Here is a 27,304-nt window from a genome sequence, read left to right as displayed (position 1 = left end):
AGTTTGGGTGCATAGATCCTGAGAAATCAGTGCCAAGAACAACCACCTCTGGCCGTAATAACGGCCTTAATACGCCTGGGCATTGAGTCAAACAGAGCTTGGGTGGCGTGTACTGGTACAGCTGCCCATGCAGCTTCAACACGATACTACAGTTCATCAAAAGTAGTGACTGGCGTATTGTGACGAGCCAGTTGCTCGGCCACCATTGACCAGACGTTTTCAATTGGTGAGAGATCTGAAGAATGTGCTGGCCAGGGCAAAAGTCGAACATTTTCTGTATCCAGAACCTGCAACATGCTGTCGTGCATTATCCTGCTGAAATGTAGGGTTTCGCAGGGATCGAATGAAGGGTAGAGCCACGGTTCGTAACGCATTGAAATGTAACGTCCACTGTTCAAAGTGCCGTCAATGCGAACAAGAGGTGACAGAGACGTGTAACCAATGGCACCCCATACCATCACGCCGGGTGATGCGCCAGTATGGCGATGACGAATACACGCTTCCAATGTGCGTTCACCGAACAGGGATGCGACCATCATGATTCTGTAAACAGAACCTGGATTCATCCGAAAAAATGACGTTTTGCCATTCGTGCACCCAGGTTCGTCGTTGAGTACACCATCGCAGGCGCTCCTGTCTATGATGCAGCGTCAAGGGTAACCACAGCCATGGTCTCCGAGCTGATAGTCCATGCTGCTGCAAACGTCGTCGAACTGTTCGTGCAGATGGTTGTTGTCTTGCAAACGTCCCCATCTGTTGACTCAGGCATCGAGACGTGGCTGTACGGTCAGTTACAGCCATGCGGATAAGATGCCTGTCATCTCGACTGCTAGTGATAAGAGGCCTTTGGGATCCAGCACGGCGTTCCGTATTACCCTCCTGAACCCACCGATTCCACATTGTGCTAACAGTCATTGAATCTCGCCCAACGCGACCAGCAATGTCGCGGATACGATAAACCGCATTCGTGATAATCTACAATTCGACCTTTATCAAAGTCGGAAACGTGATGGTACGCATTTCTCCTCCTTACACGAGGCATCACAACTACGTTTCACCAGGCAACGCCGGTCAACTGCTGTTTGTGTATGAGAAATCAGTTGGAAACTTTCCTCATGTGAGCACGTTGTAGGTGTCGCCACCGGCGCCAACCTTGTGTGAATGCTCTGAAAAGCTAATCATTTGCACATCACAGCAACTTCTTCCTGTCGGTTAAATTTCGCGTCTGTAACACGTAATCTTCGTGGTGTAGCAATTTTAATGGCCAGTGGTGTATATAATCCAGAAACCAACCTTAAGGCAGAGTAAATGCTTTTCAGGCTTCTGTGGTAATACGAATACACATTCGTAGTTTTAAATGTCGGAAAACCCACGTGTTAATGACATGCTTTTTATGATCTCAAGTTTAGGCGTTTAGGCGTCGTAGAATGCGTTAAGGATGCAGCACGTGTCTAAAGTGTGCAGCACGTATATATTTTTCTTTGCTCTCGGTGCTTGGCACCAATGCGTGCCGATGTAGGTATTGCTAACAGTAATACTTCGCTGGAGAAGTTTTCACGAGATAATATAGCTTTTCCATAAGAAGCTAAAAACTTCGAAGCCATTTAACGAGCCTGTTTCAGTTAAGAACTGCGCGTATGAGAAGCAAAGTTTACCCATTTGAAGTTTTCGCTTGGTGGTGGAACTTCATATCACGCGATACTGCGGGAGAAATTAGTTTGCATTCACCTTAACGCGTCGCTGGCAGCGAAACACCCACTATAAACAGTAAATGTAGCAATATTTCACTCAACTCAGAATGCTGTCGCTGCTGAGTCTTCGTAGAGCTAGCCATATTTTGAGCCGTCAGGATCGTAAATAATCACAAACATGTTCATATTCCCAGCTTCGGGTAGCTATTACCATCGAAAACTGTTTTAGGGCTGTTGCAAAATATTTTCCTCTGCGCTGGAGACGAAATAGCATGGGTATCCTTTGACAGGACCGGCCGCGTTGGTGAAATGGCTCAAATACTTCACTAGCGTACATGAGGAGGAGGAGGAGGAGGAGGAGGAGGAGAAGAGTGAGGGGCGGTTCTATGCATTCAGATTCTGGATTTTCGACGGGTTCCCTCAATAGCTGAAGACAAAATCGTGGGTGAGTCCTGTGAGAGAGACACGGTGGCTATCCTTTTCTAAGCTTGTCTGAGTTTGTGCTTCCTCCATTTACTTAATTCCCAACAGGACGCTAAACTCTAATTTCTCCTTTTCATCCTAAATTATCAAAAAGTCTGTCATGTTGGCGTACTGTTTATAAGTGTGTCTAAAAAGTAAATAAGTGTGTCTAATAAGTGTGTCTAATAAGTGTGTCTAATAAGTGTGCCTAATAAGTGTGCCTAATAAGTGTGCCTAATAAGTGTGCCTAATAAGTGTGCCTAATAAGTGTGCCTAATAAGTGTGCCTGTGTCAACCACAGTGCAGTGTCGTTCTACTAACTGCCATGACATATATTGTATTGTATAGGAAGCAGTTAAATGAAAACGACACATATGAAAAAAAGTAAACTGTTTATTTCAGAAGTAATCGCAACTGTTAACACACGATCCCACTGTGATGCAAGATCTGCTCATGCACTTGATTACGTAACCATAATCATACCCAGGCCTGAGCCTTTTCGTTGGAACCAAATCGATGGCTACGAATGTCTTTCTCCAGAGTTCCAAAACTACGGAAATAGCGTGGAGATCGGAACTGTACGGAGAATGCGTACAGTCTTCCCAGCGAAACTTCTGCTGCATTCCCGAAAAAATCAGCGATATGATCCTCATTGTTTGAAATTAGGTCAAAGTTTTACAGAAGTACAGATTGTGGAAGGAAGATCGCCCAACACTGCGTTCGTTCTGCCCGTAGTGTCTTTCTATCTTTCCACCCTCGCTTTCAGTGTGCGTGTGCGGGCGTGTCCTTAAGTACCTGCAGGGTTGTAACCCCCTGACAACGCAGGGATCGCATTATTGGTTCCTGAGCTGGAAACTGTTCACGTATGCCAAGGAGCATATGCCCATCGTGGCTTGGGCATGTGGACACAGGCAAGATTTGACCAGCCAGATTGTGTTTTTTGCTTTGACTGGGTGGCACCTGTGGGGAGAACAGCTATTTGGAGTAGGTGGCAGCAAGGTGGATGAAAGGCAAATGAAGCTGGGCAGTTTCTTCTGAAGCAAAGGAAAACTGTAATATGGGAGGATATGACCCCATAACATTTCCTTCCCCGACAATGCCGTGGAAGTAACGTTAAGCTAGGAGGCAAGGGGAGAAATACTCCCCACAATACTTAGTTTGCTCTAGGACTGACGGATGTTCCTCTTTCACCAAAGAGTCATTATTCTTTGTTGAGCACCTTGAGGCATTTCTGATTGTTGCCAGCATCATAATTAAAGTACCAGGGAAGCAGGTTGCTAGCCTTACTTGCCCCGAGTCCCATTGGGTTTTACCCCTAACGGTTGAGGGACTAACCGGTGGATTTGGTAGTCTTTGCCGTATGAGCACAAAGGTGACCACGACTCAGAATATGTCCCAGATGCCCAGCCTTATTCCAAAGTAACTGGTATCCCGACTGTCGGGACCACTTACTTGGCCACTCATACGTTGCCCGTGGTTCATGAACTAAGTCATGACTAGAGGAACCCACACCATGAACCGTCTTGCATATGCGGATGACTTAGTTGTGATGGCAGATTCGATTGAAAGTTTGCAAAGTAATATTTCAGAGCTAGATCAGAAATGTAAGGACTATGGTATGAAGATTAGCATCTCCAAAACGAAAGTAATGTCAGTGGTAAAGAAATATAAACGGATTGAGTGCCAAATAGGAGGAACAGTTAGAACAGGTGGACGGTTTCAAGTACTTACGATGCATATTCTCACAGGATGGCAACATAGTGAAAGAACTGGAAGCGAGGTGTAGCAAAGCTAATGCAGTGAGCGCTCAGCTACGATCTACCCTCTTCTGCAAGAAGGAAGTCAGTACCAAGACTAAGTTATCTGTGCACCATTCAATCTTCCGACCAACTTTGTTGTATGGGAGCGAATGCTGGGTGGATTCTTATTACCTTATCAACAAGGTTGAGGTTACGGATATGAAAGTAGCTAGGATGATTGCAGGTACTAGTAGATGGGAACAATGGCAGGAGGGTGTCTACAATGAGGAAATCAATGAAAAACTGGGAATGAACTCTATAGATGTAGCAGTCGGGGCGAACAGGCTTAGATGGTGGGGTCATGTTACACGCATGGGAGAAGCAAGGTTACCCAAGAGACTCATGGCTTCAGCAGTAGAGGGTAGGAAGAGTCGGGGCAGACCAAGGAGAAGGTACCGGGATTCGGTTAAGAATGATTTTGAAGTAATAGGTTTAACATCAGAAGAGGCACCAATGTTAGCACTGACTAGGGGATCATGGAGGAATTTTATAAGGGGGCTATGCTCCAGACTGAATGCTGAAAGGCATAATCAGTCTTAGATGATGATGATCACGATGATGATGATGATGATGACGATGACGACGACGATGACGACGACGATGACGACGACGATGACGACGACGATGACGACGACGATGACGATGACGACGACGATGACGACGACGATGACGACGACGATGACGACGACGATGACGACGACGATGACGACGACGATGACGACGACGATGACGACGACGATGACGACGACGATGACGACGACGATGACGACGACGATGACGACGACGATGACGACGACGATGACGACGACGATGACGACGACGATGACGACGACGATGACGACGACGATGACGACGGATTTGGGGCAGAAACAGCAGCAATTTTGGAAATGAAGTGGTTCAGTTCTGATTAGAAAGGCATCCTCTGCTCAGCTGCAAATGTTACTCGCCTGTAAGAAGCTGTGGGACATTTCTGCAACTATCACCCCCCCCCCCCACCCCCACCCCCGGTCCCCCGTAAGTCTCAGCATTGTACAGGGTATCATATCCACTAAGACCTCTTTCTATAGTGTAAATGTGAAGCGTCGAGATGTGCATTCTGTCTGTGTCCAGTGTGGACCAGATGACAATAGGTTTGATACTCGTGTCTTCATTCTGGTCCTCAAAGAGTGCTTGTTACCTGAAGAGGTCAAGGCGATGGTGCATCAATGCCTTCCAGAACCTTACATGACCCCTCCCATGTCATGCTTCAACGCATGAGCAAGAGCCACTTTGTATGTCTTTGGAGACTGAGGCAGTCTGTGTGAGGATGTCTCTGGATTTTACGGTCTGTAATGTTTATCACCCTCCTGACAGTTAAGTGTTTCACACAGAATTTTCTGTATGGATTTCTCAGCTCGCCCAGTCTTTCCCAGTTCGAGTGACTTAAATGCCCACAACCATTTCTGGGGTGGTACTGAGACAACTGGCCATAGTAACGCTATTGAAAATGTGCTAAGAGTTTTATCTTTTCTGTTCAATACTGGGTCCACACAAAGTTGAATGTGCGTATTGGGATTACTTGGTCACTGGTCTTTGCATTTGCACCCCTGGTCTTGTCCCTCCCTCAACCCACTTGAGAGTCCGTGACTACTTGTCTGGCATTAATTTCCCTATAGTCCTGTCCCTCCTCAGCATCACTCACCTGGGTGTCAACCTGGATGGCCTCTCAACACTGCTGACAAGGACGCCTTTGCCTCTGCCATCGCCCTTAGCTTTTTTCCATGAGCAAGTAACAGTGTAGCTGACTAGAGCACAATTGCAGCTATTCTATTGACGGCAGACTTAGCGATTCTCTATTCCTTTGTATACCTTCATTGGAAGACATTAACTTGATCAGAAATCACTGTGGGCATTAAAGGTCACAGATGGGCTCTCCATCGCTGTAAATCACATCCATCAATGGATCACCTTATTTCCTTTTAATGGTGATGTGCCCATGTCTGTCACCTAATAAACTGACAAAAACAATAACATTAGGAACAGTGTGCTGCTACCATTTGACTATGTTTCCCTCCTTTCGTGGTTTGGGCAAAGGTTTGATGCCGCTAAGGAAACAAGTCCCCCGAAGTCTTATAGGTGTCTCCCTGAATGGAATTGTCTACATTGACCCAGATGTTGTCGCCAAATGCACTTCTCTGCAATTTTCTCTAGCCTGTATGTCTGAGAACTGTCAGCCTGCATTTCATGTCCTCTTTCAATGCACATCACCTACAGCCATATGGTCAACCATTTAGTGAGTGGGAATTCCTCAGTGGTCCTAGCCCTTCGCACTGATGTGGCCCCAGGGCCAGACCACATCCACAGCCAAATACCCAAATACCTAAGAGTGTATTACCAACATTATGTCAGTGTCTGTCCCAGGATCATTCCACTACTGACAACTTGGTGTGCCTGGAATATACTGTCCAATCAACTTTGACCTGCAAAAGGCTTATGACCCCATGTGGCGTCATAACATTCTTGTTACCCTATGAGATTAGGGTCTCTGGGGCACACTCACAATTTTTGTGTGGAACTTCTTGTCACACCATAATTTCAGATTTCAGGTTAGTGCTTCCGACAATACTCAGCCATATACAAGAGAATAGGGTCCTCCAGGGCTCTATTGATTGTGCCCCTTTCTCTAATGGCTGTCAGTGGAATAGCTGCACATGCAGATATACAGTGTCACCTTCCCCCATATGCTAGCGATTTTTGCATTTACTATTGCTCTGCCAGCTGCAGAGTGCCATATGAAAGGTGCAGTCCTAGGCTCTCACACATGGCTTCCTGTTTCCAGCTACCAAGACATGTATCATGCATGATTTTTTACTGTCAACTACAGCCAGAACTCTACCTTGATGACCAGTTTCTCAATGTGGTGGAGTTTTATCGCTTTTTGGAATCAGTCATAGATGCCTAGTTGACATCCCTTTCCCATCGTGGCCAGCTTATATGAATGTGCTGGTTACATCTTAATACTCTCCACTGCCTCAGTAACGGCAGCTGGTGTGCAGACTACTCTACATATCTGCAGCTGTAAAAAGCTTTCAACCTGTCCAGTTTTGATTCTGGTTGTCTGGCACATAGTTCAGCGATGGACTCTACTGCCTGGGTCTGGCTTGCAACAGGTGGCTCTCAGACTAACCCTGTGAACAACTGACAGAGGCTGGGTTCCCATCACTACAGATAGGATGCCAAGAAATGCTGCTGAATTCTGTGATACACAGTTGCTGCCATCCCCACCCCCATCGCTCCACTTCTGGGCAACTTTTTCCTGAAACAGCAGCCCAGAATTGGAGTCACAATCACAGCTCAGATGCAGTGTCTTTGCTCTGAACTAAAACTTCTCCACGGTCGCCTCTTGTCAGGAACGACTCATGTATGCTCCTATGCTATGCACCCCTTCCTCGGATCTGTCTCAATGTATCCTTTGGACTGAAAGATTCTTTTCATGTCACTGTTTTTCGGCGCCTCTTGCTGACCATCATTGATGCATTTCTGCGTTTGGAAGTGATATACACTGACAGCTCTTTGGTCAATGGACGAACCAGTTATGTCTACACATATGCAGGATGCAATGAACAACGTTCCCTACCGAGTGTATACAGTAAAATTACTGCATAACTGGTGGCCATGAGTCGAGCCCTCAAGCATGTTCGTCATTGCACCAGAAAGACGTTCTTAATCAGTAGAAGTCTTCAGTCAATCAACCAGTACTACCTATGAGATCCTTGGTCATGACTATCTAAGAGCTCCTTTCTGGCTTCCATAAAGCCGGGGGGGGTTGCCTGTCTTTGTCTCGACAGTCACATTGAGATCCCAGGGAAAGAATTTGCTGACGGGTTGGCGGTGGGCTACCAGGATTCTTACTTTGGCGATGGGGGTATCAGAACCAGATCTTTAGTCAGCTTTATGCCATTGGTTGTTGGAGGCTTGGAACTCACATTGCTGTGCCCTGGTTTCTCCAAAGAAACTGTGACCAATAAAGGCCACATCACCCATGTACCAGTCTTCCCTCCCTGCTTCTCAAAGGGAAGCTACCGTTCTCTGCTGACTCCACATTGGCCACATTCTATTATGTGAGTATCCATTCCAGTGTTGGTTTGGTACCAGTCTGACATGCCCACATCCTACTGTAGTGCCCTATTTCAGCCAACCTACAGTAAAAACTAGAACTGGCTGACTCGCTGCCCTGGTGCTAGTGGAAGGTGGCAGAACAGTTGATCTCGTTTTACGTTTTACTCACGAGATAGAGCACATTGGCCTCATCAGCCACTTGAGGGACTAGAGGGGTGCACTCTCACCTGATCCAACTCAGGAGGCCAAGGCTGCTCTTGTTCAGTGGTCTCGCCTGGCTCCTATCCTTTCCACCTTCCTTTAACTATACTTACTCTTTTATGTCTGTTGGCTTACTCTCACATCGTCGTTGGTTTCTATGCTGAGATTCTACAAAGTTTCCTGCATTACTGTTTATCTAATACTAGAGCGCGAGGAAACATTGGTCGGATGAAGTGTGTCCATCTTCCGTCACGTGTGTCCCAGACCCTCCAGCTGCTTTCTGAGCAGAACAACTCGCCCGCCTTCACCCTCTTATCCCTCTCTCACTTGTACTTGGTTCTCTCTCTGGATTTTATTGACTGTTACAATAGGGTTCGTCAGAATTTGTCTCCTGTGTCCTTACTCTGAGGACTCTCCATGGGTTGACACATCTAGAATGGACTGATGACTTCAGTTTAGTCCCCATAACTGCAGCAATCCAATCCTCAGCTCTGGTACTACTATTGTTTTCAGTGCCTCCATCTTATCACCACGTACTTTCATAATTCGATCAGACGTCTTCAGATGAACTCTTGGCTGTGGGACTGACTGTCTCGCTGTTAAGCCTCTTAACCCACCAACCAATAGAAATTTTCTTTAATGCCTCGTTTATTTGCACCACACATATTACAAACAGATCTTATAAACCAAAATTTCTCGTGACATCTATATCTGTTCTCTGTAAACCACTGTGAAGTGTACGACAAAAGCTATTTTCCAAACCTGAAAGAGCGCTTGTATGATGATTCGTGCAAAATCTGCAATATTACATATAGATGCCAGTGCTCTAGACATTTTTCTGTTGGATCCTCTGCTTGTTATAATGTAGAATTTTATTTGCAGGTAACGAAGATCTTCTACGAGGCAGTTTACGGCAAGGAGAAGCGGCCGCTGGGAGACTACCTGGAGGAGATCGTGGCTGCTCTGCAACCTTTCGAAGACGAGCTGGTTGCTGGCGGTAGCACCTTCTTCGGAGGTCAGTACACGCACTCATAATCACTTCGTGAAAAGATTTTTGAAATGATTAACGCAGCAAAATAGATAGGATGGTAAAGACTTCCTTCATCCCCTCTAATTGTTGCAGAAGAGCCGTCTGTATTTCTTCGTTTCTTTGTCATGTGCATAGGCTATGGATTTTGTTTCGTGTATCTGTAATGCAATTACAATTATCAGCTTGGTGGATATAAAAATTGGATTTATTGATATTTTTTAAACAGCTTGCCTCGATGTAGCTTTTGTTCGGATTTTATAGATTCTTCCTGTTTTCCTTGTATAAGTAGCACGAGTCTGAAGTTAGTTTGTGTGTAAGACATCGTATGGTGATGAAACAGAAACAATGATTCTCATTGCAGGTACCAGGCCTGGTATGTTGGATTACATGATCTGGCCGTGGGCTGAGCGTGCCAAGGTGCCCAGCATCATCAACAAGCAGGAGATGAACTTCCCCAAGGACAAATTCCCAAAACTCGTGAGTATCTAACATAAAGTGTCTGCTGCAGCAAACAACCACCAGCCAGTAACCTTGTCAAATTCAAATGGTTCAAATGGCTCTAAGCAGTGTGGGACTTAACATCTGAGGTCATCATTCCCGACTGAAGCGCGTAGAACGGCTCGGCCACAGCGGCCGACAGTTAACTTCTCATGGAAGATATGTAAGAGTTGGATAGATACGGTACACTGTCCTTGATATTACATTTCACTATCTGACAAACCATTAAGAACCCATAAAGTTGGGCATATGTCTGGTGGCATTGAGAATACCAGCTTTTGAGCAGTGTGACATTTAGAGAACCTTGACAAAAGCGACATCTATTCAGCTATCTTCGTTTTCATACGTGAGCGGTTGTCCATTTACGACAAAAAATGTATGGTAAAACTCACATCGGCTGTTAAAGACGCTTCACTGGTAGCACCCATTTGCCATGATGATAGTGTGTCTTTATTCAATGCTATGTTGATTGACTTAGTTGTATTTACAGTTTACTCGTTGTCAAAGTATCTCTTCTCCAGTAGTCTTCACGTATGTTCTGGTGCGACAAACAGCATTTCTGGTCTCCTCTACATCTATATTTACCTCTACTCTGCAAATCACATTTAAGTGCCTGGCAGAGGGTTCATCGAACTACATCGCAATTTTATTATTTCAGTCTCGTATAGCGCGCGGAAAGAACGAACATCTGTTTCTTTCCGTACGAACTCTGATTTCCCTTATTTTATCGTGGTGATCGTTTCTCCCTATGTGGGTAGGTGTCAACAAAATATTTTCGCATTCGGAGGAGAAAGTTGGTGATTGGAATTTCGTGAGAAGATATCGTCGCAACGAAAAAAGCCTTTTTTTTTAATGATGTCCAGCCCAAATCCAGTATCATTTCAGTGACACTCTCCCCCATATTTCGCGATAATACAAAACATGCTGCCCTTCTTTGAACTTTTTTGATGTACTCCGTCAGTCCTATCTGGTAAGGATTCCACACCGCGCAGCAGTATTCTAAAAGAGGACGAAGCTAATGTCACAGTAGTAAGAGCTACTATTGCAATAGCATAAGTAAACTGACAGTGTTGTAGTGGTTAGCGTTCTTGGCTATTAACACAGGGGTCGCGGATTTCACTGCCAGTGACCGCCTCAAATGTTTCTCTGGGAAACTGGCAAGCCCAGTCAGTCTTGGGAGACTACTGAAAAGCTGTGTGAACATAGAAGTATCGAAATTTATACCTAAATCACCGAAGTAGCGTCAATCCAAAGGTTCACTTAGGACAGCTGTAGGATGACATCTGGTGCGCTTGCACGTGGAAACTCTCGTATGGTTTCCAATTATGTCACCGTAAGTCGAGGGTGGTGCGTTTCTGTCGCCATAATACGGTCCATCCTGCCCCAGAGCTCTGCCTCGACACCCAACTCCCGACTATGGCACCCCAGTTGTGTTTCTTGAAGTCTTCTTTTTGACAACCTGCATTCTGAAGGTTCTGTTTTCGTAAACTCTATATGCTTTGCTTCCTTGCCACACCTCTCACGACCGGATCATTCAACCCTTCACTGTCTTTATCAAACATTAGTTCTATCATGTGGACTATTGTTGACAAGCTTACGGATCTGCTACTCCTTCCATGATGCTCCTCTTGGATACAGTTCACCATCATGGTACCTATTTAGTCACCAGTGCCTTTTGCACTAGCCCTGTCAATAGTCTTCTGGTTGACAGGGATCCCTCCCATTTCCGTTGAGTGGTGCAGCTCCTGGTTTCCTATGTCATCACTAACCACTCTTCCCGTGCTCACTCCAATTCTTTCCACAGCTCTGGAATGTAGGCCCCAAGTTGCCTGCCCTCACATGGATTCACTGGTTAGGCTCTACTTCTCTCTGCCACAGATTCCATCTCCCCTGCTTGTCGCCGGCCGCGGTGGTCTCGCAGTTCTAGGCGCGCAGTCCGGAACCGCGCGACTGCTACGGTCGCAGGTTCGAATCCTGCCTCGGGCATGGATGTGTGTGATGTCCTTAGGTTAGTTAGGTTTAAGTAGTTCTAAGTTCTAGGGGACTGATGACCACAGCTGTTAAGTCCCATAGTGCTCAGAGCCATTTGAACCATTTGAACCCTGCTTGTCCTTCTCCAATTCCCTCCAAATCACCCATCCCCATCCAGGGTCTGAAAGCCTCCATCACTCCCATGGCGTTCCATTGTTTGTTCTGTCTGCTTCTAATGGAGTTCCAGAATGCTTTTTTTTTTTTTTTTTTTTTTTTTTTTTGCAATGATGGCACTAAATCTGCCGATCATGTGGAATGTATCGTCGTTTTCTGTTTGACCTCAGGGGCTTGGCGACCCCAGGGATCCTGCACTCGGGACTGGTAAGTGCTGCCAGTCCCCCGTGACTGTAAGCTATGGGCATGCTTCAGCCATCATTGTGCAGCGCGGTGGTGGAATGTTGTCTCTCTCAGGGAATGGGGATCTTGGCTTCACTGCCTGGATCGCTAGGACGGGATAAACCTCTAAAAAAAAGAAAAAAAAAGAGAAAAAAACAACCCTCTCAAGGTGTGCGGCACGTTGATGGGATGCCTGGGTGTTGCGGTGGAAAGTCGTTAGTGGGCAACCTCTGGGGAACCTGCTACACCCTAGTTGTATAGTGCTTACTCAAGCACATGAGACATGGGACTCCAAGTGGACCCAAGATGGAGCCCTCGAAATCATCTTCTCCTCCCAGTGGGGAGGGAGTATCGCCTGGGAGTATTCACACCCATTCATCCAAATGAATGAGAGGGGCTAGTCCTCCTAATAATAATAATAATAATAATAATAATAATACGTTTAGCTGCAGTAACAGGGGTCAAGGAGTCATGAATAACAATGTATTCCTGGGTGATAAAGAGGAAGGAGGGGAAATTTGAAAAAGCGTCCCTTTTATATCCATAAGGGTTTGGAAGGCCTTGCTCGAACATTAAAATCTATAATACGATTGTGTAATGGCTCATTGTTGGTCGAAACTAACAGGTCAAAGCAGGTAGACCTTCTTCAAAATTCCCAGAAATTGACTATATCATTGTTGAGATGCACACCTCTCTCAACTCCGCTAAGGGCATTGTCACATGCCGAGATATCATGGACATATCAGAACTGAAGCAAGAATGAGCATCCCAGGGAATAGTCGATGTGAAGCAACAAAGCGTGCAGGCATAATGGAGCAATTGAAAAGACTGCCACTTCCATTGTCACATTCAATTCTCCGAGACTGCCTGAACATCTTAAGGCCAGGTTCCTTCGACTTAATTTTCGGCCTTACATTCCAAACCCGGTGCGGTGCTATAAACGCCAGCGTTTCGGCCTTACAACCATACGCTGTGTAGGTGAAGCGATCTGTGGGAACTGTGTAAAAGCCGCTCAAGACGCTGGGACTGACTCCCCGTCTCCGGTGATCTGCCTCAACTGCTCGGGAACCACCCAGTCTGGAGCCGACACTGCCCTGCTTTTGCTGACAGATGCAAAATACAGGATATAAGTTACCAGGCAGATCATCTATGCCGAAGCCAAAAAGAAGAGCCGAAATCCCCCGTCTTTGCCACCTCATATTCTTCTATGGTGCATAAACCTATTTCAAAGGGAGACGCTTCGACACAGATGACGCCTAGTTTGCCTGTATTCACCACAGGCACCTGTACTTTCGCATGTACATGTCAAGGGAAAAATTGTAAGGACAAAGCAATCCAAGCATCTGCACCAGGAAAGACCAACAACAGTTGTGCAGCGAGCATCCAGAAGGTATAAGACTCTCGGCGCCCTCTCACCCTCATCCTCGAAAGGACAGGGTGCAGGGAAAGGCCTAAAACATTCAGGTCAAAACCTGTTCCGAGCGCTGTCAGATGTCATTCCTTCCTGTCTGACTGATGAGGAAGATATCATGGAGTTAGATGCCTTGGATCCAGGCAGCCCCTCCACTCCCCCTCACTCTTAAAGTGCTTCATGTCCCTAGTGCAAAGATACAGGTAAATTTAAACTTCACCGATGACATGGCTTCAGTACTACAGTGGAACATGAGTAGGTTCAGGACTCACCGTGGAGGAACTGAAACTCCTAGCACAGGCATGTCTCTTGTGCTATTGTTTACGAAAAAACGCGTTTTAAAGATACAGATGTCCCTGCACTACAGGGATATACGCTTTACAACAAGGGTGATACCACAAGGGTGACCTGTCGAGGGAATGGACCAAGGTATGTGTCAGTGTTTCACACTAATACACACCACTCCCCTGTTCTCCCCTTGGCTACTGTCTTGCAAGCAGTTGCAGTTCAAATTCATGTGTGTCGAAGGATCTCTGTTTCTTCACTGTATCTACCTCTGCAAGATGCACTAGACTCAGAGGCTCAGAACACCCATGACCATTCCTCTTCTTGGGAGGCTTCAATGTCCATGTCCTGTGGGGCTTGACCAATACTTGCCCTCGGAGTCGGATTTTGGAGGGCATTATGACGTCTCAGGAGCTGTGCATCCTCAACATGGGTACTCTCACACATTTCTCTACTGCTACTGGGCCATTCTCAGCCATCAACCTCTTTGTTCTCCCGCCCTCGCCAACTCTCTTCTATGGGAGGTTATTCATTCCAGTGTCTATTTCCCAACACTCCTTCACCTAGTAAATGGCTCGCCACCTGAAGTTAAGCCCCCCAACATGGATATTCAGCAGGGCTAACTGGACATGTTTCAGCCAGCTGGCTCTGTTCGAACACTGCGACAGTGTCCAAGGATGGGTGGACCACATCACAAGAGTGCTCCATCATGCTGCTGACTTCTCCATCCCACAGTCCCCATGTCATCCTAGGTGACTAGTACTTTGGTGGACAGATGAGTGCAATTCTGCGGTCTGGAAGGGGCGTGCAGCGCTTTGACATTTTAAATGCCGACCAACAGCAGACAATCTTAGCGCTTTTAGAGTCGTGAGGGCCACGTCTTGATGCATCAATAGGGATAGTAAGAAAAGGTCATGACAAGTATTCCTCGACTCTATCAATCGTTCGACTTCTTCTATAAAAATACGAAAAGCGATCTGGGGGATTTCCAGTAAACACAGCCTTTTACCTATAGCAGCAGTGCTGAAACAGGGGTGCCTCCAGACAACTCCCAGAGACATTGCACAGAAGCTGGCCAAACATTTTGCACAAACTACTGCCAATCTAAGCCAGGATCTGGCATTTCGTCGCTATCGTGCGGCTGTAGAGAGGGAAAAGTTTGACATCAGGTTCAACAGTTCTGAGGTCTAAAACTGCCCCGTCTCCATTTGGGAGCTCGAATCGACACTGACTGAGATTCGTGACATTGCAACCAGTCACGACCAAATCTGGTACTGCATGTTTAGATATTTGCCAGTGCCGTCAAAGAAAATTCTTCTGAAATGTTTTAATCTAATATGGCAGACAGGAAACTTCCCCAAATCGTGGAGGGAGGCAATTCTGATCGCTCTCCTCAAACCAGGAAAGGACAGCATATACCAGTAGTTATGAGAGTATTGCCTTAACGAGCAGTGTAGGAAAGATCCTGAAGTGATTGTTTAACCGTCGTCTGGTCTGGTCGTTAGAACGGGAAAATCCTTAGCCACTCTAAGTGTGGATTCCGAAGATTTCGGCCCACTTTCAACAATCTGACCCCCCTAGAGGCGGCTATTCAGCAGGCTTTCCTCCATAAGCATCACTGTATCGGCCTATTCTTAGATATAAGTAAGGCATACGATACTACTTGGAGACACTGTATTCTCAGACAACTGCATCAATGGGTTTCTCGTGGCCATCTCCACATATTCATTGGTCTTTCCTGGTGTTTGTGGTTGGTTTGTGGCGTTGAAGGGACCAGACTACAAAGGCCAACAGTTGGTCTTTCCTGTCTCAGTGGCTTTTTAGGACATGAGTTGGTGACAGGCTGTCTAATAGATTTGAGCAGTAGAACGGTGTTGCTCGGGGCAGTGTTTTAAGTGTTTACCTCTTTGCCATAGCTATCAACAGTATCACACCTACGGTAAGGAGTCCTGTACAGTGCTCCTCATTTGTAGACAATTTTGCTGTTTCGTGTTCCTCCTCGAACTGTGCCTCATTTTTGACTTTAGATTGTTGTGGTTACCACAACTGTGACACTTGAAACCCAGAACCCTGAAGGCACTGATCATCATAAAGTGCCTTAGGCACAGGTCTTGGGGAGTGGACAGGGCGCGTCTCCTTCAGTCTTATCGGGCTTTTGTGCATTCGCAGCTGGACTATGGTTGCACAGTGTATGGGTCAGCGAGGCCTTCTTATGGGCGTATCATTGGCGCTGTCCATCAGGAGATTCGGCTGGTCACGGTTGCTTATCGGACAAGTCCCATACCTAGCATCTGTGCTGCTGTAGGGCACCGCTGCTTATCATCCGGCGCCAGCTCCTCTTGGTGCGTCATGCATGTAAGTTCCTCGCAGCTGCAACTTCACCCGCACACCATACTGTTGGTCGTCCACCTCTGGAACGCCTTTTTTTCCAACCGTCCACGAGCCACACTGCCATTTGGGATCCACGTGCAGTGTGTTCTGAAGTCACTCGGTGTGGAGCCAGTACGATCACAAATCCAGGGTTTTAACTGCCTGCCGCCCTGGTTGCTGGACAGGCCCAGAGTGATTTTAGATTTGGTGCAGTTCAGGAGAGATAGCACTCCTGCTTCCATTTTTAATGCGATATTCTCTGATATTTTGTATGAGTTCCACGGCCATGTAGCCGTTTTTACAGATGGTTCGAATTTACCAGGTTTGACGCAGAATTACATGTGATCTTGCGAGCATTGGAGCAGATGACTTTGTCCCGGTGTTGGATTTCTCGTCTGCTCAGATTCTTTGAGCACCCTTTACTGTCTCCAACGTTTGTGCTCAGCAGATAAAGTAACCCATAATATCCAGGATGCCCTTCTAAAACCAAAACGACTGGGGAATGGGTCTTTCTGCTGGGTACCAGGGCACATGGGAATAGCAGGGAATGAAAGGGCGGATCGAGCAGCCAAGGAGGCGTGTCGTGATCCTCTGGTATTTGTGTGCTGTCCTCCTGCATGCTGCCACCTCGCTGTTGAGGTACAGTGTAATGTGTCGATGGGAAGAGGAGTGGCTGGCAGTGGCCAACAACAAGCTCCGTGTCATCAAGCCCACAACTCGGCAGTGGAGTACTTCCTTCCAGCCACGTTGATGGGACGAGGTCCTTGTTACTCGTCTTCGCACAGGCCACAGCACTACGACACATGCATTCTTACTCCGGCGAGAGGACCCTCCAATGCGTGGTGCTTGTGGCGTGCAGGTCACGGTGCGCCACATTTTATTTGGCTGCATTTTATTTTCCGACCAGCAGACTGTGGTGTATTTGCCGTCTATTTTATGTAATGAACAAACGAATGTGGTTAGGGTTTTAAAGTTTTGTGAATTGTCCAACGTTTTTAATCAGATTTTAGGGTTATGTTCTTAATGTGATAAAGCGTGGTTGGCTCACCCTAGATTTTTGTAAGTGATAAGCCAGTCACATTTCACTGTGCTTTTCTTTTAGTTTTTCTGTGTTTTGTTTTCTGTGTTTTAATTTCTTCATTAGCTCTCTTGCCTCCTAATTAGTTTTAGTACTTGTGTGTGTATGCAACGCTACCACCGACCATCTTAAATGGCAATCGATGCAAAAGTTATACTTCTGCAAAGAAGTTTTGGAAGTTTTGACCGTGATATAACCTAATGGAAACAGAATAATTAAACTGGGATTAGTTTCTGAAACACTCCAGTAGAGTATAGCTAACAGTGAACAGGTGGGTCAGGAACAGTCGTTCTCCCAGCACAAAAGCAAGTTGTAACATTATATATTAAAACCGGTCGACAGCCTAACGAGGAATTCTTGTGTCAAGTAAACTGATAAAGCAGGTGACAGTGCTAAGGCTAAGCTAACCTAACCTAACCTTCCTTCACACACACACACACACACACACACACACACACACACACACACACACACACACTAAACCCTTTGCTTGAATCTGCTCATACTACAACACAGAAACCTGACCTTGCAGATAAATGTGCTACTAACTAGTAAGTCAGATAAACAAATGGGCAGTGAGACGTTAAACAGCAACATATGCCTCTCAGCATGTACTTTATATGAATTAGGTGCAACAGTTTATAAAACAAATTACTGACACATGAAACTAGTTGCAATATTGAACAGGGAAAAGCTTGAAATGATTTTGAATTTAAATCAGGGGGTCTGCTAATGATCATACTCTGTTACTTCACTTCATTGCTTAGTACATGGTCTCTATGCCTGTGCATTAACCAACTTGCAGTAGAATAGACGACACAGTAAATTGTTCCTTCTTAAACTCGGTTTGAAGCAACTGAATGGAATGCAAATCTGACTACACTGGCTCTGAGGAGCCTTTGCATAGCTTCATTATCTAGCTTTGTACATGAGGAGCCTTAATCGTCAATGGTTTGAAGAAACATGCTCATTAACATAACTACACCAGTATGTATAAGAAATGGAGAGTATTCTTATCATTAATTATCAAGTAAAGCACAACAAACTATAATTCTTTAAATAACCAATGTGCTTTCATACTCAGTCTTTTGACCTAATCAAAAATATAATTGGCTATGCAACTGACAACAGAGCACTGAATTGAAGTTCAGTCACTTTCTCATAACAAATTAGGACACTCGGAGTTAAATTCACTAGGATAGGATTCCTGTCCATGTTTGTGATTTGGTATAATCACGGGTGTAAAATTGTTTTAGCAAAACCATGATTATTATTAAAATCAACCAAATTTCACAAATACCTGGTCCGTTTACAGAGTGCCAAATATAAACAAATCAGTGGAAGACTGGTAGCACTGGTGGCGCAATTTGCAGTAGCTGTTAACCTGGCGGCGACGCAGTCATAACAATACTGTTGGCCTCGCCCTGTTACATATCTTTGTGGAGTAGTAATTGTAGTTTTATAGCGCCAAAAACCATGCCATGATAACGGTATCACCAGATGCAGCATCCGAGGCCCATAAACACTGCCCTTAAGCTATTCCGGCCTCAAAATCCAGAAACATGAGCCACAATAGTCCGCTACTGCTAGCAAGGTGTTTACCACAGCACTGCTCAGCCCAGGCTCCATACCTGTCACAAAGCACAATTTAAACAACATCGTTCAGAAGTTTCACATAAATGAAATATGTATATGTAGTCAAAGAATTTGCATGACGGCTACAACATTTTATATAAGCAACACTACAAAATAACACAAATATCGATACAGATACAGAATAGGCCGAAAATAGGTGCTACGAGTGCATGTGATACAAAGTGACTGTGTGGTCATTTAGAGAGAATGCATATACAACACTTTTAGTTCATCTCCACATACGTTTCGCCTCTCCCGGCGGAGGCCTTGGTCTTACCTCCACACTAGCATCGTTCTTCCCGCTCCCTTTTCCCCCCCTACGTTTTGTTCGGTCTTTTATGTCAATTTGTTTCCTCTTTTCTTGTCTTCTTCCCCCCCTGGTGTTGTCCCCACAGGCCTGTCGCACATGTCATCGGGTAGGATCGGTGGCGGTGCTGGTGGCACGACATCTGCAGCTTTTTTGGAATGTCCCTGCTCTCCCTATTAACCTCCCATCTTCTCTCCTTTCCTCTTCCTACTGCCCCAATGTTCCTTTTACCTTTTTGTTTGCCCGTTTATCCTACACCTTGACTCGACTAAGTGGTGTTCCTCACTTGGTTTCTGCCACCTCGCTGTTTGGACCTCGCTGTTTGGACCTCGCTGTTTGGACCTCGCTGTTTGGACCTCCTCCCCCACTCAACCAACGAAACATATGGTAGAGAAATCTACAGGTTGCTCTGGTGTATTTGACCACGAACGGCAAGTTTGCAATGCCTTCAATACGTCGCAAGTCAGTCGTGGTCAGAGCAGTGTTCTGCGTGGTCGTGAGCGCCTTATGTCGGAGCCAACTGAAATCGATCATGGCAAAATAGTTCGTGCTCATATGGGTGCCTTTGCATGAAAGATATTGGAGGTGTTTCTTGTTGAGTGATTGTGACGAAAAATAAGAGGACAACAGCTGCAAAAGTCACTTCAGACTGAATGTCGCACTCACAAAACCCTGTCAACACCAAAACACGAAAGAAGTGGTCCTGAAGCCAAAAAACCAGGACTAAGGAGCAAGGGAGGGAAGTGTTGCAGCTGGATGTGTCCTGTTTTATACTGATTACTACTTATGGCCGAGTTTACGTTCCAAGAGTAAAAGATGGCTGGTGTTTGTGATTTCGGCAGTCATATTATGGTATACCTCGGACCCCAAGGTTACTTTGTAAGGCTGTATTACTGTCAGTTTTGGCTGAACAGGGTCATCCTATGTACAACGTCTGATCCCAAATAATGAGGCTGTGCTCGAAGGCAACAGAGCCCCTGATACCACAGTTCGTATCGTCCAGGTCTTGTTTTGTGAGCACGAGGATGAATTGTGACATCTCCCCTGGTCACAGCAGTCAACATATCTCAGAACTACTGTGCCTTTCCGATTTACTCCAGAGGAAAGAGTGAGTGATAGATATCCACTTCCATCGTTACCTGAACTTGACCCAATTTGGAGGAAGAATGGTATGAAATACTACAGAAAACGGTATAGGTACTGTATTTATCAATTCCGATACGACTGGAAGTTGTTTTGAATACTACCTGTATTCCTACACCTTATTAGGTATGGTAATGTGTGGTGTTTGTGGTGATTCCATAGTTTTACCCAACCCCTTGTAGGAAAAGTTAAATTGTCGCTGCCCTAGAGGAAGGTATTTTCCGCCATCCTCTTCCGCACTCGTACTGTCAGGTAAAATCACGCACTACCTTGAACTGGAATGTGACCTAGTGACGTAAACTAGTTAGTTCTCGTTACGGCCGGTTAACATGTTCACCTTGCTGAGAAATTCCAGTCTCTTTTCTTATCACTGCTAGTAATTCTCAACATACATCTCCGCATTGCTCGCTGAGTAGCCCTCAGCTGTTGAACGCTTTTCGCGCTAAAAGTCCGCTTTTGAATTTCATAAGTCAGAAGCAGTAATAAAGTGAGAGTAAACCATCAGACTCGTCGGAAAGTTAGTTGTGAGAAATGTCAATAGAGATTTTATCTTTTTAATTTCTTTTTCTTCTTCTTCTGAATTCCTGTAAATACAGAAACTCAATTTTATCATGTATATATCTATATTATGTAGGCCACTATCATTTCATCCAACTGTTTTCATGACTTCACTGCTAATTTCTACTATTTTGTATTCTGTGTATTCATGGAACCTAGTCTGATTACAATGATATTCAATCGACTTTCAAGGTTGCTCCGTTTAGTTCTTCCGTTCGTCGCTTATTTACATTTGTCTGTCGATTTTCTGTATATACTTTCCTGAAAGAATGTGTGGCACAGGCAAGTCGTTTTTCACGGCAAACTTCACTACTGTATGACATTTCCACTATATACAAAGCCTTCCACGAAAGAATATTTCTTTAATTTTCGGTCCTCTTTCTCACTGAAATCCCACTTTATGTTGCTGTAGTGTTATCTTCTGCCGTCTATCAGTTTCTGTAAGTCTTGGTACCTTCTAACCAGAATGTACGTTGATGTAAACGTACTTAAAACAGCGGCGTGACAATACTGGAGGACCCAGTTAGGGCCTGTAACAAACGTTCGTAGCTTTTTCTCAGTAATACAAGGTAATTCTGACATGGTTATTATACTTATTAAAAACTTGTGTGAGTGTTGCATACTTAAAGTAAAATGGTACACTTCTGTTAGTGAGAAAGATTTAGAAGAGTCTTGAGAGGCTTAATAGGCTCCATAGGGAGCAGGTTTAGTAACCATTTCATAGCTCCGTGAAGTATGGCCAAGATGTCAGCAGATGGGGGCTTAGGTATGCGATTCGGAAGAATCGAGGAAACGCTTTGTAAAAAATGGTTCAAATGGCTCTGAGCACTATGCGACTTAACTTCTGAAGTCATCAGTCGCCTAGAACTTAGAACTAATTAAGCCTAACTAACCTAAGGACATCACACACATCCATGCCCGAGGCAGGATTCGAACCTGCGACCGTAGCGGTCGCTCGGCTCCAGATTGTAGCGCCTAAAACCGCACGGACACTTCGGCCGGCAAAAACGCTTTATAACTGCAGTTACGTAAGCAACAAACCATAGCGAAAAGCTGTACGATGGACTACCTTTAATTTTATAAAAGGTTTCAACTGTTGATAACGTTGGACCAAAAGATCGTCGGTATATAGATACACAGTATGTTAGAAAATGAGAGGGAAGCAGAATTAGAGGATATTGCAGCACCGCGCTGAAACACGAAACTGTTACGTGAACGCAGACGCGCGACCAAAAGGGACAGATGGGTTAGGGGAGAAGAGGGGCAGGGCCCCCTCTGCCCTATCAGCACGTAAAGCGGCTGAATCTAATAAACTCTGTTGGCCTCAACTTGCCGTACCCTCTCTCCCTGTTAAACACTCACACACAAGTCTCATTGGACTGAAGGTCTGGACAGCTTGCGCAATGGCACTGCTTCATTCAGTTTATCCTGTATGCTGAAACCCCTAGTCTCCTCCGTAAATCATGCAGCAAACTAGTGGCCACTGTGCCCCCAGTCGTTATTTGCAAGCAGATCTCATCGAGAAAGCTGTTAGTGTTTTTCTGCAAGCTGCAAATCGAAGAAACAGCAGAAACGTCGTTAAACCAGCAGAGTAATACCTGAAATCTTCCATATTTTCATTTCGCTTACTCATAGCATGCTCTGTTGCCGTTTGTCCACTTCCTCGAACTATTGTAAATAACGTAACTGAGCAGTCTTTCCAGATGTGATAGGTTCGGCGACTCTCGAAAGATATGTAGCCAGCATGTCACATGACATTTGCAATATAGTATATTCTCTAGGCCCTTACATACTTAGTCAGATTCTAATAACGTACGTTACTGCATAAGAAAGCTAATAACATCTCATCCGTTTAAGCAGACAAACGGGATAGGAGTTTCACAAATGCTCACCAATTCTAATGAACTTTAGCACTAACTTTCGCAACAGCCGTCCTTCTGAACCACTCAATCCATTTGACACACAGACGTGTGTGTGTGTGTGTGTGTGTGTGTGTGTGTGTGTGTGTGTGTGTGTGTGTGTGTGTGTGTGTGTGTTTGTGGAGGGGGGTAGGGGGGGGGGGGGAGAGGAGCGCACTTTCGTTGCAAAGCATATCTTCATAAATTAACTGAAACTACCGAGAGAAGCTGATACGCTGCCAAAATGGAATTTTTTAGATAATACGAGAAGAACTGAGGTTGTATAGTGATGCTATCTTGTAGTAAATTCTCTTAAGCATCCTTCCCGTCGTCATTTGAATATCCCAACTTAGCTCTTTTTGATTATGCATTTCTACCTAGTACCTGAGATGTGTATGAACAGTCAGTGTGGCAAACGATAATCGTAGTAACATAATTAGGGAGGGGGAGAATGAGGTGGATCCCCGTTCAAATTCTGAGTGTATAGATGTGGAAGAAAGTTTACTATCAACTAATTGAGGGCAATGTATAGTTAACTGTTCAAATATGATTTTCTAACAGGGTAATACAGTGTCTGCATGGGAGCTTACTAATGAAGAGTTGCACGTGACACAGAGTCAGGTTTTCAACTTGTTTGAGGAGTTTAATAGGCGGATCACCGAACATTTCCATGGGCGAAGGCATATTCATAAGAAATTTAAGTGCGCCCCAGTTAACTGTGATAAGACTTTCTGCTGCTGATTTGTTCGTGGCTTAACAGATACTGATAGTTGCAATTTCAGAACTCTCGCATATGTGTGAGTTATCTGTGGAGAATTTCAATAATATGTCGGATACCGACAGATCTCCTGCAACAAAGATAAGCAAGTACTTACTAATGTACAGAAACATGAAGTAAAACTTCCCGTGAGACACAAAAATGTTGGCGATTTACACTGCGCGATTGGAACGAAACTAGAGACAGACACGTTATGAAAATACCAGTTGTAGAAAGTTTACTGTAGATTATATAGATCGTACAACATAAGCTATCACGGCTGGTACCGACGTCACTTAGGACTTCCAGGCTGATAGGCCATGGTCGGTGTACAAAACTTTCTCCTAACGCTTCCTCTCCGACTGCGGAAAGCATCTTCATAGTCTGAGATGAAACGTTGCGAGAAAGTTACATGCCTCGGGCACGTTCTATTGATTCGGAAATTTTAAATGATACAGATTAGGTAGAGTTGGAATACAACACAAACGGAAGACTTTAGTTTGTTTGTAGGATACTTCGTTTGCGTACGAGGTCCCTGGGAAAGCTTTCTGCTCGTGCGACGTATGATGGAATACTGCTCTGGACCGCGTTCATCTCAGGTCGTACGTGCTGGCAATAAGGATCGAATGAAAAATAGGACAACGCGAATCATCACAGCCTTTTATTGTATGCTATGAAACTGGGGACCCAGAAACGACGGAGAGGCTTCGCCCTCGCCATAGCCCTCAGTGGTTCACAATCCCACAACAGGCTACAGCAGTCCACTCACCCCACTGCCGCCCCACACCGAACCTAAGGTTATTGTGCGGTTCGGGCCCCGGTGGACCCTCTCGGGAACGTCTCACACCAGACGAGTGTAACCCAATGTTTGCGTGGTAGAGTAATTATGGTGTACGCGTACGTGGAGAAACTGTTTGCGCAGCAATCGTCGACATAGTATTACAGAGGCGGAATAAGAGGAACTAGCCCGCATTCGCCGAGCCAGATGGAAAACCGCCTTGAAAACCATCCACAGACTGGCCGGCACACCGGACCTCGACGCTAATCCGCCGGGCGGATTCGTGCCGGGGACCGGCACGCCTTACCGCCCAGAAAGCAGTGCGTTAGACCGCCGGGCTAACCGGGCGGTCTATCACAGCCTTACGTGCTGTGCACTAAAATTTAACAAACGCCAAGAAGCACCATACCTTTGTCTCCCAAATAGTTGTGGCCGGTCGCTGTGACCGATCGGTTCTAGGCGCTTGTCTGGAACCGCGCTGCTGCTACAGTTGCAGGTTCGGATCCTGCCTCGGGCATGGATGTGTGTGATGTCCTTAGGTAAGTTAGGTTTAAGTAGTTCTAAGTCCAGGGGACTGATGGCCTCAGATGTTAAGTTCCACAGTGCTTGGAGCCATTTTTTAGTTCTGTGGAATGACTTATCTATGCGATAAGTTCAAAGCCTGATTCTATGGCATATTGTATTGACATCTCCCGTAGCACTTGACTAAGTTATCAGCTGCTAATTGAATGCATGCAATACTGTTTCACTGCCTGGTACACTTACTTTGTAACTAAGAGGGGCGTTCCGTAAGTAATGCAAACACTTTTTCTGAAAGCAGGTTTTATTCAGGAGTCCAATATACCATACTATTCCCCCCGACCCCCCCACCCCCTTTTGGCTACGAAATTCTATTTTTCATTGCAATCTCTGGTAAATGTGACACTCTCACGCCATCTTACTGGAGGGCCTGTATGGCCGCGTCTTACCACTCCACTCCACTACTCGACGGCGGAACCAACGCCTCGCTGCATCAATAACCTCCACATCATCCACGTACTACTTCCCGTGGAGAGCATCCTTCAATGTGCCAGACAGGTGTAAGTCGGAAGGTGCGAGATCCGGGCTGCCGAGTGGATGAGGAAAAACAGTCCAATGAGGTTTCGTGACCTGCTCTCGGGTTCGTTGACTTGTGTGAGGCCTTGCGTAGTAATGGAGGAAGAGACGTTCGTTTGTATTTTTGTGGCGAACTGAAGTCGTTCCTTCAATTTCTTGAGGTTAGTGCACTACACTAATTTATCGTTGCACTGTGAGGGGGAATTAAGCAGAATAATCCCTTCCTAGTCCCAGAAGATCGTCGCCATGACTGAACTGGCTGAGATTGAGACTTTGAATTTTTTCTTCAGAGGGGAGACGGTGTGGCGCCACTCCATAGGTTGTCATCTTTCTGATTCGAAGTGATTAACCCATGTTTCATCGCCTGTGACGACATTTGCCAAAGTCATAATAAGCCTAGTAACGCATAAGCAATTATTCCACACAGAGGAGCCCACGTTGCTCGTTACGCTCTTTAGTTAGGCGGCGAGAAACCCAGAAGGCACACACCTGAGCGCCCTAACAAGCGGACGTGTTAGCACTACCAACAGACCTCCAGTCGAGGAGAGAGGCGTTCATGATCGGCCGATCACCTCAAATGAGAGGGTCCGCACGTTCCATCTCTGCAGGAGTCACACCTGTGTGCGGCCGGCCGGCACACGGGACATGGGGTAAGTTTGTGCGACCTTGTTTGCGATGATGAGACGCCTTGCTCAACGACTCGTTGTGCTTCTGTTCATTGTCTGATCTCCGGAAACATTTAGCAACTGTCACTGAATATCTGTGAAGCTCTGGTTTTCCACCAAAAGAAACACAATGGTAGTCCTCTGCTTGGAACGCACCCCCGTAATAGATGCCATTTTGAAGGTTACATATAGCGCCGCCAGCTATCGGAACTTTACGAAACTATAAGGGGTGAAGCAAGAAATGTCCCACAGAAAATACCGAAGTTTTTCAAACGAAACTGGCAGAGGAAAAAATTTGTTGCGTTACTTACCGAACACCGCTCGTATATTTTGCCTTAATTTGTGATTCTGAGAATGCCTAGCAGATGTTAAAAAATGAACTAAAATAGCATTTGATCCACTACGTTAAATTATGTGTTTTCTCTCAGGATTATCTTCAACGATTAGAATTATGTAACACACAAAACAATATTTCATCGTCCATAATGCTTAGCTTTTAGACTCTCATTTGCAGCAACAGTTGCCGATAACTCGTAGTAGTCGAATCTGCAAGTACCTCCAGTTAATTACTTGGTACGGTTTCAGCTGGCGTGGCGCGACGCCATGAAGGAAGAGGCAGCGGTGAAGGCGCAGGCCGTGGACACGGAGCGGCATGCGCGCTTCAGCAGCGCCTACGTAGACGGCACACTCGACTACGACAGCGTCTAGAATTCGACCCTCTACCTGGCCGGGAGGGCGCCCGAGAAGAACAAGAACATGACAATAAGGCGGCGGGACAGTAGTGGCCGCTGCGATGGCTGCAAGCTCTGTCTAGCTAGTACTGCAACGAGGGAACCAAACTGCTTCAGCATGATTCCAATCAACTTGTAATAGATATATCGCTTTATCTAGATTTTCTTACATATTTATAGAAACTGTATCATCTGCTTGGAAGAATAAAATTATTGCAAAATTCTGATGCGTATTATTAATTAAAATTTAATAGTACGAACAGGAGTGTAGCCTAACGACTAAGTTACTTGGCTAATGGTATGCTTGCCTGCATTAAAATACTGGGTGTACATAATGTGCGGGAACACTTTCAATTATTTATTGCAGAAGAACTAAACATTGTACAGATATCATGCATCCTGCATTTTGAAGAGAAACTCTGAGAATTTTACAAACATTCGATGTGT

General features: G+C 45.5%; 1 protein-coding gene across 1 annotated transcript in view; it reads left to right on the top strand.

The window, feature by feature from the left end:
- The window catches only part of LOC124546254 (pyrimidodiazepine synthase-like), a 90,183-nt gene extending 63,101 nt beyond the window's left edge, over positions 1-27,082 (top strand). The window contains exons 3-5 of the mRNA XM_047125023.1: positions 9,134-9,266; positions 9,643-9,758; positions 26,712-27,082. Coding sequence (XP_046980979.1) covers positions 9,134-9,266; positions 9,643-9,758; positions 26,712-26,834 — 372 coding nt within the window. The 3' untranslated portion in view covers positions 26,835-27,082. The remainder of the gene's footprint in view (positions 1-9,133; positions 9,267-9,642; positions 9,759-26,711) is intronic.
- Positions 27,083-27,304: the final 222 nt, after the last annotated feature.

The sequence above is a fragment of the Schistocerca americana genome, chromosome 1 (genome assembly GCF_021461395.2).
Source record: "Schistocerca americana isolate TAMUIC-IGC-003095 chromosome 1, iqSchAmer2.1, whole genome shotgun sequence".
Classification (NCBI taxonomy): Eukaryota; Metazoa; Arthropoda; class Insecta; order Orthoptera; family Acrididae; genus Schistocerca; species Schistocerca americana.
Note: the sequence above shows the minus strand (reverse complement) of the source record. Positions and strands in the feature narration are given on the sequence as shown.